Source organism: Octopus bimaculoides, chromosome 2, assembly GCF_046866305.1.
Source record: "Octopus bimaculoides isolate indiv1 chromosome 2, ASM4686630v1, whole genome shotgun sequence".
Lineage (NCBI taxonomy): Eukaryota > Metazoa > Mollusca > Cephalopoda > Octopoda > Octopodidae > Octopus > Octopus bimaculoides.
In genome coordinates, this window is record NC_142929.1 from 154,063,563 (window position 1) to 154,084,207 (window position 20,645).

The 20,645-nt window shown below is 35.0% G+C and overlaps 1 protein-coding gene across 1 annotated transcript in view; it reads right to left on the bottom strand.

Moving 5' to 3' along the window:
• Positions 1 to 20,645, bottom strand: part of LOC106874332 (zinc finger C3H1 domain-containing protein) — a 68,485-nt gene that overhangs the window by 20,041 nt on the left and 27,799 nt on the right. Inside the window, exons 9-21 of the mRNA XM_014922023.3 lie at positions 19,653 to 19,786; positions 19,356 to 19,530; positions 18,217 to 18,387; positions 16,790 to 17,161; positions 15,788 to 15,877; positions 14,141 to 14,250; positions 13,427 to 13,558; positions 12,189 to 12,310; positions 11,254 to 11,355; positions 6,042 to 6,164; positions 5,767 to 5,950; positions 5,215 to 5,407; positions 3,941 to 4,120 (exon numbers count right to left, since the gene is read on the bottom strand). Coding sequence (XP_014777509.1) covers positions 3,941 to 4,120; positions 5,215 to 5,407; positions 5,767 to 5,950; positions 6,042 to 6,164; positions 11,254 to 11,355; positions 12,189 to 12,310; positions 13,427 to 13,558; positions 14,141 to 14,250; positions 15,788 to 15,877; positions 16,790 to 17,161; positions 18,217 to 18,387; positions 19,356 to 19,530; positions 19,653 to 19,786 — 2,088 coding nt within the window. The remainder of the gene's footprint in view (positions 1 to 3,940; positions 4,121 to 5,214; positions 5,408 to 5,766; positions 5,951 to 6,041; positions 6,165 to 11,253; positions 11,356 to 12,188; positions 12,311 to 13,426; positions 13,559 to 14,140; positions 14,251 to 15,787; positions 15,878 to 16,789; positions 17,162 to 18,216; positions 18,388 to 19,355; positions 19,531 to 19,652; positions 19,787 to 20,645) is intronic.

Here is a 20,645-nt window from a genome sequence, read left to right on the forward strand (position 1 = left end):
AAACATGGAAACCTCACAAAATATTTATCTCTATACAATTCATTAGCATAAAATTTAGATTAGATTCATTAAATCCAATGTTTATTCAAAATTTAGAGACTAAAACGTCTCTCTCTCTCTCTCTCTCTCATACGCACACACACTACAAGCTAACACAATATTAACCCAAAATTTATTTTGTACCAAAAGCCAGCTGCACCTTCTACCTAGGCCATGGTTTTGATTTCTTCATCATCATCATCATCGTTTAACGTCCGATTTCCATGCTAGCATGGGTTGGACGATTTGACTGAGGACTGGTGAACCAGATGGCTACACCAGGCTCCAATCTGATTTAGCAGCATTTCTACAGCTGGATGCCCTTCCTAACGCCAACCACTCCGAGAGTGTAGTGGGTGCTTTTACATGCCACCGGCACGAAGGCCAGTCAGACGGTACTGGCAACAATCCACCAGATACTCATTAACAATTATGGAAAAAGGAAAACTTGAAACTCAACATTAAATAAAATTGCAAACATGCACCAGAAACACCCTAAGGCATAATTGAATTACAGTACTCAAACATCTAAAGTATTCATGCCAACACTATCAAATTCCTAGTATGTAGAAGATGGGCAAAAATTAGAATTCCAATCTCAACAGATATTTAGTGAAGTAAAATCATTCAGACCTATCATTTTCCAATATACACACTAAAACATCATCATCATTTAACGTCCACTTTCCATGCTGGCATGGGTTGGACGGTTTGACTGAGGACTGGCAAACCATGAGGCTGCACCAGGCTCCAATCTGATCTGGCAAGGTTTCTACAGCTGGATGCCCTTCCCAACGCCAACCACTCTGAGAGTGTAATGGGTGCTTTTTACGTGCCACCGGCACAGGGGCCAGTCTGGTGGCACTGGCATTGACCAGCTTGTATGGTGCTTTTTATGTGCCACTGGCACGGGAGCCAGGCCGGTGGCACTAGCATTGACCACGCTCAAATGGTGCTTTTTACTTGATGCCTGGCATCTTAAACAAGTGTCTTCTAATATAGACCCTGGCTATATTAGAGTTTTGAGAGTAGATTTGGTAGATGGGAAGTAAGAGAATTCCATCTTTTCCATGTGTGTATGTCTTGATATCACATGATTGTTGGAAGTGAATACCACCATCATTTGTTTCGTTTCCAGTCTTCCTTGGAAAAAGGCAAAGAAGACAATAGGAAGGACATCCAGCAACAGAAAATATGCCTTAATGAATTCTGTCTGTCTTTACTAGTGATGTGAGTTTTCCTAGGTCATTGATAAGAATAACTAACCATTATGAGGCACATGAATACAGTTTGTTATGCAGGAAGTAGAAAGCAGAGACAAAGAATTTGTACAAAGATAATAGGATCAAATTTGTACTAAATGGAACAAGAAACAAATGTACAATCATATTTGACTAGAGTCTGAAGACTGTTCATTAGGATTCAACCAAGAAGCAAATGGGTTCCCTTTAAAAACAGTTTAAGATACTTTGAAATAACTATTTTAACTATTTTAAAATGTTTCAGTTTTAAAGCTGTGGTCATGCTGGAGCACCACCATTAACTATTTATGTTTGTCATGAAATATTAAGTAGTTGATAAAAAGAGGTATATGTGTGGAAACAGTAATGTTAAGTTGTACACTGCAAGAATTTTTTACTGGTAATTATTGAGGAAGCGTCAAGAGTTGATGTGTTTATTTATGGTATCAAACAATTAGAAATGGTAATTATGGGGGTTGGCTGAAAATCCATAGGCTAATCAAGATACTCTCATGGAATGCAACCAAATGAGGTTTATTTTCTAACACAGTACTCCTTGTGGTCCACACATTTCTTCCATCAGTGTTGCAGTGCTTGGATCCATTGGTGAAGAAGAAGCTTTCATCCTGTTGCTAAAAAAAAAGTCAACAGCAGACATGACCTCATCATCACTGTTGATACTGGTTCCCAGTCAAGTTTGTCATATTGGGGAACAGACGATAGTCAGATGGTGCCAAATCAGGAAAATAGGAAAGCTGATCAACCAGTTCATAGCCAGTCATGCACAACAGCCACTGAAAGGACACATGCTGGAGCAATGTACTGATGAAACAAAACCCTGCACTTTTGATCAGGTATGAGAAGACATGACACCCAAGTTCATTGTGCAGAATATTCTCAATTCTCTCATGGGATATGCTAAAAACATTAGCTATTTGATTTAAAGTCAGTTGCCTGTCATCCATCATTAAGTGATGAACATGATCAATGTTTTATCAGTGGTGGCAGTTGCCAGACCTGAGGTCATCTTCAAGAATTTCCCTTCCCACTCAAAATTCACCTCCTCGCTTTTGCACTGCTGATAAAGCTGGAACATCATCCCCTAATGTAGCAACCATATCAGCATAAATGTCCTTGGGGGTCAAACCCTTTTTCTGCAGTTACTTGATAGCACCACAATGCCAAATTTTTTCCATTTTCAAGGAAATTCAATACAAGTTACTTTTGAAGTCTTCTTTGAACAGTCAGATGTCAATTTCAACTCTTATTAATAACTGCATGATTTCTTTCCTGGTAAACTAATGCATGGAAGATTTCACAGTTTTAGCATCATTCCTTAATAGTCAGCCTTGGACTCATGTAAATACTTAGAAACGCCACCAGTAATTTTATTAGCAACTCCATCTTCACAAGTCTAAATAAGGGTGTTTAATCAATAATACAAATGTTCATCTCGAATTATTCTTCATTACTTTGTTGCTAAAATTAAGTTCAACTCAGTTTATATAATATTGAAATAAACCAGTCGAATATCATTATTATACAAAATGTCAAAAGATTGTATGATTTTACAGAACATCAACACACCTCATTTTTATTTTATGAGTGGTTGGCGTTAGGAAGGGCATCCAGCTGTAGAAACTCTGCCAAATTAGATTGGAGCCTGGTGTAGCCATCCGGTTGCACCAGTCCTCAGTCAAATCGTCCAACCCATGCTAGCATGGAAAGCGGACGTTAAACGATGATGATGATGATGATGATATAAATGAATAGAAAATAATGCCCGAGTCTAATCAGACAGGTAAATGATCTCTTAACAGTATTTATATCACCCTTAAACATCACTCTCACCATTATTTGTCTCCAGGTTTATTCATCACAGAACTTCTACTTTAAATTTGCACTGAGCATAATGACAAACTTGCGCATAGAATTGTTCCATCATCTTGTCTTCAAAAGATTATATTTGGGGCTGCAGTTCCTCAGAGGAATACTGTGAAATACTCTTAAAAGATAAAGAATACTAAGACATTTCATCCAGGATCCTAAGTTACAATCTCTTCATTGAAATCTGAGAGGCAGTATCAGCAGCTGATTAAATCAACACACTACTTGACAAGTATTCTATTTTACCAATCAAAGTAGGATGGAATCAAGTTACCTTAGTGGATGGTAAATAAACGTAAAAGTTACTTGTACAGTTATCATTTCGTAAAGCATCAAATCATAATAGCAAAAAGTTAGCCAAAAGCATGATGGTGGTGCTAGTTGGTGGAGGTCATGGTAGTGATGACAATGAAGCAAACCTTATAAAGATTAAGACACTTTCAATACCATTATTTCAAAGACATCCAACAGCAAATTTGTTGAAGCAATTGCCTTCCCAGCTTGATGCCATTCATACCACTAAACAACTTAGCCATGAAATAGAAGTGGAACCTGTTTTTATTTCCTTCTTTTTTTTTTTTTTAAATCAGTTAGGCAAACTAAACTAGAATAAATGGCATTAGGTTTCATAAAAGACGGCAATAAAATTTTTATTTTGGACAATGTGGTCAGCAGTCAAGTACCATAACTTCGCAGCCTTAGAGTGAAAGCATCCCCTAAACTCAGTAAAATTCCACAATCACAGTAGATGTTTCCAAAAATATTTTTCTTACCTTGAAAAACAACAATCCAGTTTTGAAGCGATTACTAACAACTGTAATACCCAATCGGTATAGTGAAACTTCAGTAATATGTTGTGATACTACTTCACTGGGCTCCTGCTTCTTTAAATATTGGTGCATCTGCTTACATATTTCAATCTTACTGAAATAGTTCTCCGTAGCACAGAGGTACTAGAAAATATAACAAAGTGCAATTATTGATTTTACAAAAGTGACATTACCAGTGAATTATTTCTCTTCAATAACTAAAACATCAAATTTTAACATTACATGCTTATGATGTGAATACAATGAAGTCATGTTTAAGCTAATATATTTCACTGTATCTTTAGGATAATTTCAGCCTTGTTGCATTTAGAGGACAATATGCACATTAACTTTTCTGCATATGGCTTAGTCAGTGGAGGAAGAGGAAAGAAAGGAAGGAAAAAACAGCAAGTTCTTACAAAAAGAACAAAGAATATATAAACATCAGAACAGAAACCCAGTCTGGATGCTTGCAACAACAGAGTGGGTTTTAGCAGTCAAAGAGCTAGGTAGTGATGATATACCAAATGACAGATTATGTCTACATACCCAAGAACAGGAACAATCACCTGACAGGCATCCAGTTTCCCTCACAGGGCTAAGGTTAGAGGCAAAGACATTTACCCAGGGTTCTATGTAAAACCACAACTGCAAAGTGACCTTCTTAACCTCACAGCCACAACTCTAAACAAACTTTAGGCATTCATCAACATTTAACGTCCATTGTCCATGCTGGCATGTGTTGGACTTTTTAAGTCGATTACATCAACCCCAGTACTCAACTGATACTTAATTTATTGACCCCGAAAAGACAAAAGGCGAAGTTGATCTTGGCGGAATTTGAACTGAGAATGTATCGACAGGCGAAATACTGCTAAGCATATTATCCAGTGTGCTGGCGATTCTGCCAGACATTGATAACAACTAAACTTATCATTTGGCTTCTGTTTAGAATCAACAGTGAACTTCTCACCTCCATGTTGTCACTCAAGGTGGTAGAAAGAGCTAACAAATCTCAGATCACACTACCATTTTTTTTTTTAAATGGGAGAACACATTAGAATAATGCAACCCTGTGTGTGTGAAAGAACCAGTTTGAACACCTTTCATCAAAGAACTACTGAATCAGGGATAACCAGGACATTAACCAATGGAGTGAACTTCCCTCCTGGTAGATTATATTGTTAATGATATTCAGAAAAAACATTACCAAAAATTAATATATTTCTCTTATTTACCTGCCACCATAAAGTATATGAAGGAGCATTTTGAATGGCAACACAACACATATCAACAAGGTCCTTTTTGCTGTCTGGATGTTGACTATACAACTGTAAATAATATTGCCAGAGATCTGGAGACTGTTTCATGTTTTCTAGACCACGTGCTAATACATTTAAAGCTTGATCTAGGTGACCTGATTCAGCATCACTGAAAGAGAAAAAAAAAAAAAAAGATAATTAAAATGACGATATGGAAACAAATGGAATCATCAATCAGAAGAATAATCCTGACAACTAACATTTTTAACTCATTTTTGATCATAAAATTAAATGTACAGATAATATCTTCCAATTAATTTTGGAAATAAAAAAGGAATTGAGCAATTTAGTAAAATAACCAACCTGTTTGTTATTAATCTGCTATTTGAAACATAATAAATGATTCTTAGACAAAATTATAAAAGGTTTTATTTAAAATAAGGAAACTAAAATAGGCAAGATTGTTTTACTGCAGGGTGGGGTCCTGTTTTCACAAAAAAATTAAACTTTTCCAGAAAAACTACTAACCTGCTTCGACTAGACAACTTTTTGTATGCAAGTTTCAACCACAGTTGCTCATTCTGAGGATTCTCCAGTACAGCAGCCTCTAAATCTAAGATTGCTGCTGTATTGTTACCAATATCGAAATAACGTACATCTTGTTCTTCAATTATATCTTCCCACTCAGACAAAACATCTGGTTTTGAACTCACTGTCAAAAACAAAGATACATTTAATTAGCTACATTTGAAGTCTGGTAATTAAGTAACATATCCAGAATAAGACAAGATATATATACTCACAGAAGAGGGGGTTGAGATCAGTTTCCTGAGTGTAAATTTTGTCAATGTCAACTACAGTATCAGGCAGACTTTCTTGATTTGGTTTCCAGCATCGTGGTTCAAAAAACATGGTATGTGGAGGAACTGGAAAAGAAAGCCAATTGTATATTATGGTACACTCGTGAGAAGACATTCATTTAAGAATGATAATAGCTAATATCTATAGTGATTTCCTGGCAAAGAGATCTCAACATTATATCAATGAAGGTTGGATGGATTGGCTGAATTGAAATGTAGTATTTGTTCCAGCTCTCTAAATCCTAAGTTCAAATCGCACCAAAGTCATTTTGCCTCTCATTCCTCCGGGGTTGATCATATAAAGTACAAATCATGTTTAAGTGTATAATTTAGTTAATATTTTCAAGTGCCTATTAATGTACCCCAATTATTATCTAAATAGTTTATTTTTTACTCAAAGATTAAACTTTTTTTTTTTAATGTCAGTCAATACTTGTTTGGCCCAGGTCAGCTCTGATCCAACAAGAATATGACCAAAAGACTTTCAGTTGTGACAATCTTTTTTTTAAGATAATGGGGCTTGATATGCTGGAGATTTGGCTGCTATTTCTAGCAGGTCGATTAACTATGTAACTGCTTTACCAGTTGCTGTAACTGGTTCATCTTCAAACTGAATTGACATAACTAGCCACATTTATTACTAGTTATTAGAATCAATTGAATCAGCTTAGGAAGCTACAATAAGCAGTCAAGATTTATCAGTTGTTAACTAATGTTTTATCCTGACAATTTTTTGTTTTACAACATTGAAAAGTTACATCACTTTTCGAAATGCAATTCATGGTGTCTGATTATATTGTGAGTTTACTCCAGTAAATCAATTTTTGTGAACCCATGGATAGATAAAAAAATTTGTGTTGTTTATGAATATGAGTTCTGTCATGGAACCAATGCATCCCAGACAGCTTGAAAAATCAATGAGGTGTTTGGTGAGAAGTTCCGGTCTGGTGACTTTACTCTTGAAAATTAGCCCCATGGTAGACCTGAGACCAAGATAGATAATCCTTTCAACTATAGGCACAAGACCTGAAATTTTGGGGGAGGGGGCCAGTCGATTTGATTGACTCCAGTACGCAACTGGTACTTAATTTATAGACCCCAAAAGGATGAAAGGAAAAGTCAATAACGATGAGATGGAAACTGTAGTGGAAGTGGATACATCTCAAACTATGCGTGAGTTAGCAGCAAGGTTTGAGGTTTTGATTCCAACTGTTTTGGACCATCTGAAACAAATTGGCATGGTAAAGAAGCTGGACAAGTGAGTACCACACAAACTGAATGAGCATCAAATGACACATCAACTGTCTTGAAACTTGCTGTCTTTGCTGTTATGGCATAAAAGCGAACCATTTTTGTATCATATTGTTACATGTGATGAAAAATGGATTCTTTCCAACAATAGCAAGCGTTCTGCATGGTGGTTGGATAGAGACAAAGTGACAAAACACAGTCCAAAAAAGAATATTCACCAAAAAAATATAATTGTGTTTGTGTGGTGGTCTAGCGCTGATGTCATCTGCTACAGTTTCATGAGACTTGGTAAGTCAATTACAGTGGATGTATACTTCAACCAATTGTATGAGATGAACTTGCAGTTAAACAACCAAGATTGGTCAACAGAGACAGGCCAATTCTCTTGCAAGACAATGCTTGATCACATGTTGCACAAAGAACGCTACTCAAGTTACAGGAACTGAACTTGGAAGTACTCTGTCATTCACCATATTCACCAGACCTTGCAACAACTGACTATCACATTTTCCAGGCATTAGACAACTTTTTGTAAGGAGGCTTCAAATCTGAAGAAGATGCAAAAACAGCTTTTGTGATTTCATCACCTCTTGCTCTCCAGAATTCTTCACTGCCGGCATAAATAAGCTAGTGATTTTTTTTATATTCAAAATAGTATAAAAGCAACACTCTTGACACTATGATGCATGTGTGCGAACAGCCATGATACGTGGCAGTGAAACATGGGCAGTGACTGCTGAGGAGATGCATAAGCTTGCAAGGAATGAAGCCAGTATGCTCTGCTGGATGTGTAATGTCAGAGTGTAAGCGCCCTGAGAGAAAAGTTGGACTTAAAAAGCATCAGATGTGGTGTGCAAGAGAGACGACTGCGCTGGTATGGTCATGTGGCGAGAATGGATGAGGACAGCTGTGTGAAAAAGTGTCACACCCTAGCAATAGAGGGAACCTGTGGAAGAGGTAGACCCAGGAAGACCTGGGATGAGGTGGTGAAGCACAACCTTTGAACATTGGGCCACACTGAGGCAATGTGGAGATATGCTGTACTTGAGGAAACCCGGCCATAACCAATTGAGACCATAACCATGGCCTATACCAGTGCAGCATAAACAGCCCATCTAAGAGTACCCTTCAATCATTGGTTGATAAACTGCACTTGCAAAGACCTGTTGAGGCAAGTGAAATCACTGTCATGGCCGATGACAGTACCGCTTGATTGGCACCCATGCCAGTGGCACATTAAAAGCACCATTTGAGTGTGATCATTGTCAGTGCCACCTGACTGGCTCCCGTGCCGGTGACATGTAAAAAGTGCCATTTGAGCATGATTGTTGCCAGTGTTGCCTGACTAGCTCCTGTGCCAATGACACGTAAAAAGCACCATTTGAGTGTGGTCGATGCCAGTACTGCCTGACTGGCCCTCATGCCAGTGGCAAGTAAAAAGCACCCACTACACTCTCAGAGTGGTTGGTGTTAGGAAGGGCATCCAGCTGTAGAAACCCTGCCAGATCAGATTGGAGCCTGGTGCAGCCTTCTGCTTGCCAGCCCTCAGTCAAACCATCCAATCCATGCCAGCATGGAAAGCGGACGTTAAATGACAATGATGATCATCCTCATCGACAAACAAATTCAGGTATCTAGTACTTTTGTAGTTATTTAACCTCAATCCAACCCTTACTGAGCAGACCTAAGATCAAAGGGGTTCCAACCATGACCATCATGCTTTGTTTTCAAGTATAGTATATCAATAACTACATTATAGCATATATTATTTACATTTGACAGATACCTGTCCTCATCTTATTTGTTGTTAACAACGTTTCCGCTGATATACTCTCCAGCCTTCATCAGGTGTCTTGGGAAAATTTCGAACATGGGTTCTCATTCCTAAGGTATTTTTCGATCGATGTTATTATTATTATTATTATTATTCAGGTCACTGCCTGGAATGAAATTCGGAATCTTGGGATTAGTAGCCCGTGCTCTTAACCACTACGCCATATGTCCGTGGGCAATTATGGAGTGAATTTTTTGGGCTTATAAATCTAATATTTTCCTATCCTTCCTTATTAGATTTATAAGCCCTAAAAATTCACTCCATAACTACCCAGGGGAATATGGCGTAGTGGTTAAGAGTGCAGGCTACTAACCCCAAGATTCCGAGTTTGATTCCTATCTTTTGCAGTAATTATGCAGAGGTCATTTCAATGACTGGACATTGCCAAACTGCTTAAGACAGTAGCTTTTAAATCAATGAATTATGTTAATGGCCATCATCAACCTATTAGCATTCAAACCAGCCATATCTGGCCTAAATATTCTACCAGTTTTATGTTAAAACTAGCCACATCTGGCCTCTCACACCTATCCTACAATGTCTTTCTAAAGCTAAGCAATCACATCATGGAAATATCTTAGCTCAAGATAATGCATGATTAATTCAAAATAATGTGAATAAACAAACATTACATTTGAGAAAGTAATCTGAATGCTAAAGGATTAATGTTCATGCTATCTTTATTTTGACTAAACTTTATTACTTCCTCTCATAACACTTTCTCACCCATCATCCATTCTAGCATACATCTTGTCTCCCACTCCTCCTCTCCTTCTCTCAACACAAAATATACAAGATTTCTCATCACCAATCAATATATCTTCAGTTAATTCATTGAATAGGAGGCTATTTGATACCTATATCTGCTTCAGGTTTTAAAAGCATCTTACTAATTGTATGTGTTTTCTCCAGGTTAAGTATTACTTCTATGTAAGCTTCTGTAGGTTTTTTTTTTTTCTTCTAATTATTTGTGTGAAATGACATAGAGAAAAATCTTTATCTTTCAACATGTTATCACATTTAAGTTTTAAAAATTCTCTCTTTTCCATTATAATTTAATTGATTAATCTCAAAATGATGTCACAACTTAACTGGGACCAGAGGACCAATTGAGTAATGTTTTGCTGCGTGAACACAATAATAAAATGAATCGTTAATAGATATAAAAACGAGGGAAATATATTTGTGTACTCTGTGAATAATCTCATTTGGTTTCTTGGGATTAGAATAAGTTTCTTTCAAATTAAGTATTCTCAGAGTCTGACAAGTCACTTTCAAATGCAGCACAGAATGAAATTGAAGGTTAAGATGTTTAAAGTTTATTTTTAAACCAACAATTCACTGTTATAATCTTACATAAATATACAATACTTTCCAGAAAAACTCTGGCTAAAGCAACAATGTAACATTATCACTACCTGAGGTACAAAGCAGTGTAAATAACAATAGCAAACAGAATACACTGAACTGGAATATTAAGCAGGCAGGATAGAATTAAAACATCATTGACACTGAAATTCCAGGCCAGTAGACTCAAAGCATTAGGTCAACAATTAAAAATATGTGACTTACCTTTAATATGCTTCAAAAAAATGTTTTACGTTTAAATTTAAATAAAAATAAGTAAATTTTTAAAAGAATTTGAAACATTTTTCATTAATTTAATATTGACTACAATGAAGCAATAAAAATGATTTCTTCCAAAAAATTTTTCATTTATTATTTTCTCCATTTTTTCTAGAATGATTCTCCTTTCAACGATGCCTTTATACAGGTATCATAAATCACTAGGATTCTGAGAACTACATATTAAAACCAGGTATCAATATATTTTGTAATGCATCTACAACTGGTAACTAACATGCCATTCCACTGCATTCAGAGAAAGATGCATTTTTTACTTATATAAAAGTAGCTGGAAAAGTTGCTGGAGGGGAAAAGAGCAGTGGTTAGTCTAATTTAAAACAAGGAAATAAGCTAAAATGAATAAAACTTTTACAGAAATATTATCAAGACTAGTCAGAGAATATTACAAGAATGTGAAAAAATAATCAAGACTAAGAAACATACCATGATGCACAAATTCATTTACTTTGCTGATCTGAAGTAAACACAATTCATCAACAGTCATTCTACCTTGGTTTTGATTCATTATATTTTCTACATAATCACCTAGAAATGAAAAAAATGTAAGACAAAATGATGAGTAGTAATTAATATATTTTTCTTGACATACAACAACTGAATGACATATCAGGAAGTTCCTTAATGAGTTCTTATATACTGGATTCCTAGATTTTAAGAACTTTTTTTTAATACTCACTTATGTATTTCTCAAATTGTATGTGGTACAGATACATAAATTGAATGTGGAAGACAGCAATGACTCACCAACACAACCCTTGGCCAACAGACACCATAACCTCCATTGTTACTACAAAAGCCTCTGCTTCGCCAAATTAGTTAATGCTATACCACCTCCACCTAGGCCTATTTGACACATCCATTTATCTTTCTCGTGCTACTCATACTGTGTTCCAATTTTTACAATTCTTCCTCTCTAGAAAAACCTTCTGAAATTCAGCGATACTGATATTTTTCAGGCATAAAATTTATTTAAAATTGGCTAAAATTCAAGATACATAACCTGCATTTGCAGAAGACATAATTAGTAAACTAGTTTTAATTTTATAAATATCTGTAATCACACAGGTAAGTGAAACAGTGTCCTTTATATGCAACAGTGCATTTTGAACCCTAAAACGCACCCATACAGGTGCCATGTAAACGCACCCAGTACACTGTAAAGTTGCTGGCATCCAGCTGTAGAAACCATGCCAAAACAGACATGGAGCCCGGGCAGCTCTTCAGCTGACCAGCTCCTGTCAAACCATCCTACTCATGCCAGCATGGAAAATGGATGTTAAATAATGACTAATGACACTGTTTATTGTTTTAATATGTGACTCCTTTGACATTTTAACAAAGCAAATAATAACACTTACAAATTTGGCCGGCTATTTTTTCTCCAGATTGTTCCTTAGAAGCACCAGTTAGAGCAGGAGCATAGGATACAATATCTTGTAAAATCTCCTGTGTTGACATGGAATAATCCTTCAAATGTTGACTAGAAAAATGAAAAATACAAAATGGTTAGGAATGCGCTAATATATGAAACTACATGAAACACAAGCTAAACAAAATTGTAAATAAATCAACTGTTTCTTATCCACAAGCTTTCCCATCAATTATCTTCTATATCTCCCTCTTTAGTAACATTAGCATCAGAGCACAAATAAGCTAAGAGACGAACTGGAAATAAGAGGAATTAAGTGTAGTGTACAAGAGCGAAGACTACACTAGATATCAGATGTATAAGGAAGTGTAAATGTCAAACAGATGGAACATATGGAAGTAGGAGACAAAGATGACAGGGAAAAGGGGTGAAGATTGATCTCAAGTAGCTGAACCTCATGAAGGTGAAAAATGACTGCAATTTATAGCAAAACGCTATGCTGGAGATCCATCAAACACAAACATAGAAAAATAGTAGTAAAAGCAATGCTATTGGTTGTGAAAGTTAGGACATTAAATATCTACATCTGGGTCTCTTTTACACATTAGTCCATAACACTAGCTCTTTCTTCCATCTGCCACCTATGAAACAGAAAACAATGACTAATCATGTGAACTAGGTCTGTCCCTCATCAATCCCAGCTACCATAATCCATTTCTCTCTCAACCATTACTCCTTCTCCAATCATTCTATATTACCCAATATTCCACCTCTTACCAATCTTTACTGACATCCATCAGGTAGCTGTCATTACTCTCCTCTACAATTAATCATTCTTCATATGTGTCTCATATATAAAAGCATTCCTGATACTTCACATTTTCTTTTCAAACCTCTCCAAAAAGTCAATAGAAAGATGCTCTATAGTTTCAACCAACTCACTACACTATTAACCTTTTCACAATATTTTTAATGAAAATACACTGTATTTCAAATAGTTGGGGATAGGGAATTAAGAATCTGGATGGATATAGTAAAATAATTCAGGTTTTCATTACAAGTCTGTTGTTTGAAACAGGTCCTTGCATAAAATTATAATAGTTTAAATTTTAAAACAAACACAAATTTGTACAAAAGAAACCAATGGGGACCCTAAGCAGATTAAAACAATAATAACATTGTAAGTTGGGAGCAAGGTGAACTTTCACATTTTGAAAAATTCCCTACCTTTTACACTGTTGGTCATTGCAGGTTCCTTGAAGATCATACTGACAAAGAATATTTTTGCAGTTCAGTTTATGAGAGAAACTCTGGCTAGAAAGGGACAAATTCTCTTTTGTGCGAAGAAAAGGACTGAAACTGTTGGAAAATAAAGAAAAACAAGTGGAATAATTAAAGTAGATATAAAATCAATAGATAAGTCAAATTTAAATACTGATACAAGCAGAGTATTATAACAATATAATTTCTTAGTTAATCTGAAAATAGATTTGAGGGATCTTTTCCCTTCGAACGGCAGATCAAGAAATTAATTTTTTGTAACTAAACACTTTCAAACTTCGGACACTGGTAGAATGTGTCATATAAAACATCTTTTACTCTTACTGTTGTTGAGAAAAAGTTTATATTTTCAGAGTTATTTCGTGTTAAAGTAGTCATATTTCGGTAATTTCAACCAATCAATGACGTGTATTCAGCTGAATAAAATTACTGCCATTGTTTGTCAACAACAACAATCGGCAGTGTATATTTCGTTTGTCACAGTTATTCTCCATATGAGACATAGAGAATTATTGGGCAAAGACCAAGATTTTACATGTACTACAAACAGATATGACAAATAGACAAATGAATAAGATTATCTGTAAATGCTGAATTCTAGCGCTATCATAGTTAAATAAATAACAAATGGGAAAGATCAACTGTTAAATAAATACTTACCGATATGCTCGAAAATGTAACAAGGGACTTTTGTATGGCTTATACAATCTTAAAGCTTGGGACATTTTGAGATTATTCAGGGACTGATTATCAGATTTAGGATAAGGAATCTAAAGAAAGAAAAAAAAGTTGAAAGAAAAATGTGATAGTATTTATATATATATATATATATATATATATATATATATATAGATATATATATATATAGATATATATATATATATAGATCAGTGGTTTTGCACGTGTGTGTGTGTTTGTGTGTGTGTGTGTGTGTGTGTATGTGTGTAAAAGCAGTGACTGGATGCCTCTCACAGATGATCTCCTATAGAATGAAATCACATGATATAGGAATTCCAGCACCCATGACAGATGATTCCCGTCTGCTGCAATCAGTGTGCTTTTTTATCCACCTAGCGCCTACATGTAAACGTTTGCACAATCCATAATAAAACTAATTCTATTTCATTAGCATATTTTCAACCTTCCAGAATGAAAGTCAAGAATGGAACTTATTCACAGAATCAATTAAATACCTGAAGCAGTTTAACCCTTTCAATACCAACCTGGCCTAAGCCAGCCAAAAAGTATTTTGGTTCATAAGACCAACCCAGCCGTAGCCGGCCGAGAGTACCCTTTGTTATTTAAATGTGAATTTGAACACAAATCTCGTTAGTACGTTCATGAAAACATGTGATTTCCTTAGTAAATAGTTGAGTTGTAACCTATCAGCCACAGTATTAACCCTTTTATTACTATATTTCTGACCAAAATACATCCTCATGAGTTTCAATTAAATTTTAAAATAATCATGAATTTAGACTAGTTTCATTAAGCAACTGTAACTTTTTTACTTATCAACATATTAATGTGATATTTGGAACATAATTAAAGAAAGGGTTCTTAATCAATTTTATTGCATAACTTTTGTTTCAAAGTTACTCTACAGGTAAATCCCGGTAAACAGAGCAAAAGGTAAGAATATTAAAATTTTGTTTAAACATCACCATAGAAAATGAATCATCAGCTAATATTCAATTGGGTATGCAACAAAATTTTGATATAGAAGAATTGTGCACATCACTAGATTACCAGTAGAATTTAATGCACAGAACAGGTGTACCATAAATTTTCATCTTATACTGTGCCAATAAACCAAATATCTTTTATGGAAGAAACAATGGCTTCCTTACCACTTATACAAACATGAGGAATTGGATTTGTTAAACTTGAGGTCATGGTTTCAATTTTGGATGAACATCTCTGCCCCAACACTAAACCATTTCCCAACCTATCAACTACTACTTAATGATGACCCTTTGTATAAAATGTCAGATATTTCATCAGATCAGTTGCCTTTCTTACAGCTTTCTACTGTGACCCTTCACCACAATATATCAAGGCCATTCTTTTCAGTTTCCATATTGGTTCTCATTAAGAAAGACTGATTTAGATGGTTAACCAAGTAGAAATATGTCAGTGTACCAGTGCAAGTTACAATGATTTACTGGGCTTTTAATTCACATTTTACCATAAAAGTGAGAAATCTATTAGTTTACAAGTTGAGATTTAAGACAAGAAAAAATTGTCAAAACACATGCACAAAATGGCAGAAAATATTTTTAAGCAAAATTAAATCAAGCAACTTACAGAATTTGAAGGTGGAGTCAAATGAGAGAAATTTTCCCAAGAAACAATTTTTGATTGTGCTGGCTCTATTAAGTTTTGCATCTTTTCATGCTAAAAATTAGAAAATTAAAATAGCAAAATCTAACAAATTTCTAATTCAAAATTAATATTTAAGACTTTGGAAGAATTGGTTACAATAAAATAAAATTCAAACAATATTTCTGCTCTTTATATTTTTGTTAAGTTCAGCTAAGTTTTAGAAGTAGATTTTTTAAAAAGTCTCAGAAGATTTTAGAGCAAACTCTGGTTCTTTATTTCTACAGTATCAAATTGACAAAAATTTTCTACTGAATATAGTGATGGGCTATCACAAGTAATGGGAGTGTCTACTTTATCTCCAGTATGATATACAGAATTCAGTTTCTCGGTGGAAGACAGAAACAAAGATACTATAAAACACTTGTATGAATATTCAGTGCAATACCATACCTATTTATCAGATTTGTTATGCATATGAAGTTTAAAAAGATGGATAAATATGAATTAAACAAGTGAAACTAGAAAATACGTGTATTGTCATCATCATTTAGCGCCCATTTTTCATGCTGGCATGGGTTAGATGGTTTGACTGGAACTGGTAAGCCAGAGAGCTGTACCAGGCTTCAGTCTAAATTTGGCTTGGTTTCTTCCAAATGTCAACCATTCCAAGAGTGTAGTGGGTGCCGTTTATGTGTCACCGGTACTGTCCGTGACTATGACTTCACTTGGCCTAACAAGCCATCGCAAGTACAGCAAACCACCAAAGGACTTGATCATTTGATATCGTCTCCGTGAAACCCAATATCTAAAGATCATAGTTCACCACCACCTCATCCCATGTCTTCCTGGGTCTACTTCTTCCGCAGAACAACAAACATCTGGAGACTGACAATACAAGTCATTCTTCGAAAGTAATACATTAAATTTTATATGAAAAAGAAAAACATTTATTATTGATCTTTAAAGCAAGCATTAGATATTTACCAAAATCGTTTTAAGGTTTGCTAGCTGTGAATTTTCAGGCATTTCAAAGTTATATTCTGTCTTATCTAATTGCTGAGGGACACGTATATCTGGTTGAATATTTTCTTTGTTCTGGATGATCTCTGGCTTCATTTTGGAGTTGAGTGAAATCATTGAACGTCGTCGAGAATCTATTTTCTCAGCAATTTGTTGAGAGGCTGTCTCAGCTTCCTCAGTACAGTCTAATGAAATTTTCTCCAGTTGAAGGACTGATGATTTGGTAATCTTTTTATTGGCTTGAGTCTGTAGCTTCTGCAACATTAGTGCATACTGTTGTTGCATCTGTTGAAGTTGTTGTCTTTTATGAGGAATGTCCTCAATTTTTGGTTTAAGCTGCAAAGAGATTATCTTGTGCAATAAGTAGCAACCCAATTTGAAGAATAAACATATTTATTGAATGCCAAATTAGCAATATAGTAAAAATCAGTATCAAAATGTTTTATTTTTTCCAGTCATTTGACTGTGGCCATGCTGGAGCACTACCTTTATTAGAACAAATTCACCCCAGAACTTATTTTGTCAGCCTGGTAACTTATTCTATTGGTCACTTTTGCCGAACTGCTGAGTTATGGGAATATTGGTTGTCAAGCGATGGTGGAAGGGCACACACACACACACAGAGACTTCTTTCAAATCCACTCAAAAGGCTTTGGTTGGCCCAAGGCCACAGGAGAAGACACTTGCCCAAGGTGCCACGCAGTGGGACTGAAACCGGAACTATGTGGCTGGGAAGCAAGCTTCTTATCACACAGTCAATGATCTTAAGCGAGTGTAATTTTTAGAGACTTATATTGTTACACTTATGTAACAGCTTCACAACTGGAAATAAACCACTGAAAAAAAAATTCTTACAACGTTTTTGGAATATTAAGAAACCTAAATGAGTATAAAGAATACGCTTATCTAGTTAAGGATTAACATCCTCAATAAAATAATTCTTTAGAATACCCACTGCATATTGAAAGATTTTTAATATCTATACCTACACAACATTTCAATGGGTTATTTTTGAAATAAAGAATCCAAGTTCAAGTTCATCTGGAGTGATTAGAACATCAAACCTATCAATACAGCCTAGATGTAAATATTGTAATACTTTGTCTTTGAAGATGTGATAAGAGATGCAGCATTATTGCTATAGCACAGAGCAGCCAAACTGAACACTTATGATCATTAGCATTTCAACTGGAACAGCCTTCTTGTTTTCTCTGTGTCGGTGGGCAGTCTACATTATACAGTAGCCTTTCAATTTAAAAAGTAATGTATATTTTGAGGGAGATTTACCTTATCTTTAGCAAGTTGATCAATGAATGAGAGGATCCTTCACTGGTACAAGATATACTTGTGCAGATTGTGTTGGTAATAATTTTAACAACATATAGACTTACCTGATTATGTGAAAGAAGGGGCAATACCCTTTTGTTTCCAGCACTATCAACAGCAATTGTACGGGGTTGGTAGCAGGCACCATAAAGACGTTTTCCAATTTGTAGGAGATTCTTTTCTAACTGTAATACCGTGGACTCATTATGAGCAAGCTGAATTTTCACAAGTTGTATCTTAAGTAAAAGATGGCAAAAAAGGAATGTCAATTATCAAAGAGATATGATTGTTGCTCCAGGTTCATTTGTATACAATTGAAGTTACATGAATTGCATGTCTGAATTGAGTTCTTCATACAGCGAGATGACAAAATTAGGCCAATTAGACTAGTCTGGGAAATAGCTGTGTAAGAGAGATGCTTGTAGTACATTTTATGAGACACTGCAGCAAATAAACCACTACTTGCTAGTAACCCAAACACTGACCTGGTGTTTATAAAGCAAAGGTCAATTTTCTGGGATACTCTTTTCTTAAAAAAACAGGTACACTGTATAAGCTAACAAATATGTAATTTATTTAATTGTATCCTGTTAAATTTTTGATCATTTTCAAATTTGAAATATACTGACAGTAGGTTGTTTCATAAGAAATGTGGGCATGAAAAATAATTAAAATATAATGCTAATAGATATTTCTTTTTGCTTTTTAACCAAAATTGTGCTATTTTCAAAATTTATAGAATAGCAACTACTTCAGTTTGAAACCTGCAGTTTGAGCAACATTGTTTTGTCGAGGGGAATAATAGCAAGGTTTGAACTTATTGCACTGTGGCCATAATTCTGGCCAACTAACCTTAAAATTATGTATCTAATTTTCATTTGGTGATTTACAGTTACCAAACAAGTATGACAGAGTTGTGATGTCTAGGTGTTACAAATTAATAATACTAACATGCATACAATAAATATATAATTTCCATAGCATATAAACTAACAAATTTATCTTAAGATATTAAAACAAGTTTTCTAGTTTGAGAATAAAATCTTTCCATGGTGTTACATTACACACTTTCTAAACCTTTAATTTTACAATTTATATAAAGGGAGAGAGACAAAGCACAAAGAAAACATTTGTAACTGTGGTTTTGTTTTGAGTTCCTTAAAGATTTTATTAAAGAAAAAAAAGCTAAACCCCAAAATCTTACCTTGTCTTTAATTTTAATATCTTGTTTATGATACATAGCAACCAAATGATCAGAGTTTTTCAGATTTTTCCTGAAAATCTCACACTTCTTTTCTGTTGATTTGATTTTGGTAAGGACTTTTGATGCTTGGGTTACTAGAGCTTTCAATTCTCTTTGGTCTTGTAACATTAGTTTTCTGAAACAAATAATACATATTCAGACAAACACGCAAAAGATATGCACTATTTCACCAAAAGAAAATGTAGTTTACGACACTAAAATTTCAAAACAGTAAAAAAAGATTTTAAAAATATCTACCTTTGAGCAACATATTTCTCTTCGAGTTCCCGAAAGCCCCTGTCTGCAGTATACAAATCTACTTCCTGCTTATTCAGGCTGATATTTTTCTTAATGTTACTAACGTCTTTTGATTCCATACTGTTCTTCTTGGTCTGTAAAAGCAGTTTTAACTTAATTAATTCTTCAGATTTAAAGTAAAACAAAATATACTTAATTCAGGGACGTGCCACCTAGGTAGGCAAGGTAGGCAGTGCCAACCTTGAATAAAACAGATTGTTGTTGTTGTTGTTGTCATCGTTTAACGTCCGCTTTCCATGCTAGCATGGGTTGGACGATTTGACTGAGGACTGGTGAAACCAGATGGCTACACCAGGCTCCAATCTGATTTGGCAGAGTTTCTACGGCTGGATGCCCTTCCTAACGCCAAAACATTTTCCTTTTATGGCAAAATATGCACCTAATTCAATAAAATTATGAAGGTTACTCTGGTTACTATGCATAAAATGCAAAATATTTTATTTTTTTGTAGATTAGTTAGGCATATCAGTATTTAAGCTACGCATAGTACTGCTGTAGTACACGTGCTGTGTACACTCCTACGTTTTCTTTGTGCTACAAAGGCAGAAGTGAATCTGCCTTCAACTCAGTCACACGCCTGTGTTTCACTATTAAAAGGTCACCAACTGCCTACCCTAAGTAAATACTGACAACACATACCTGACTTAATTGTATCTAGCAGTTTTCAGGTATAAAAGAAGAATATTACATATGATCATTGAAAGCAAATAATTTTCTACCAAGTTTATACAAATATCAGCTACATTTTTTTTATCAAAGCCTGCTATTAAGAATTTCAGCTATTTGGCTGAACAAACAGCTAATACTTCCATTTCAACAGTAAAAGCTATTCCTACTACATCACTTCATAAACAACAATTCTGTGTTATATCTAGTCATTTGTTCAACTATCTCATGACCTCAGCCAGTATTGACTTGAAGCCATATAAAAAT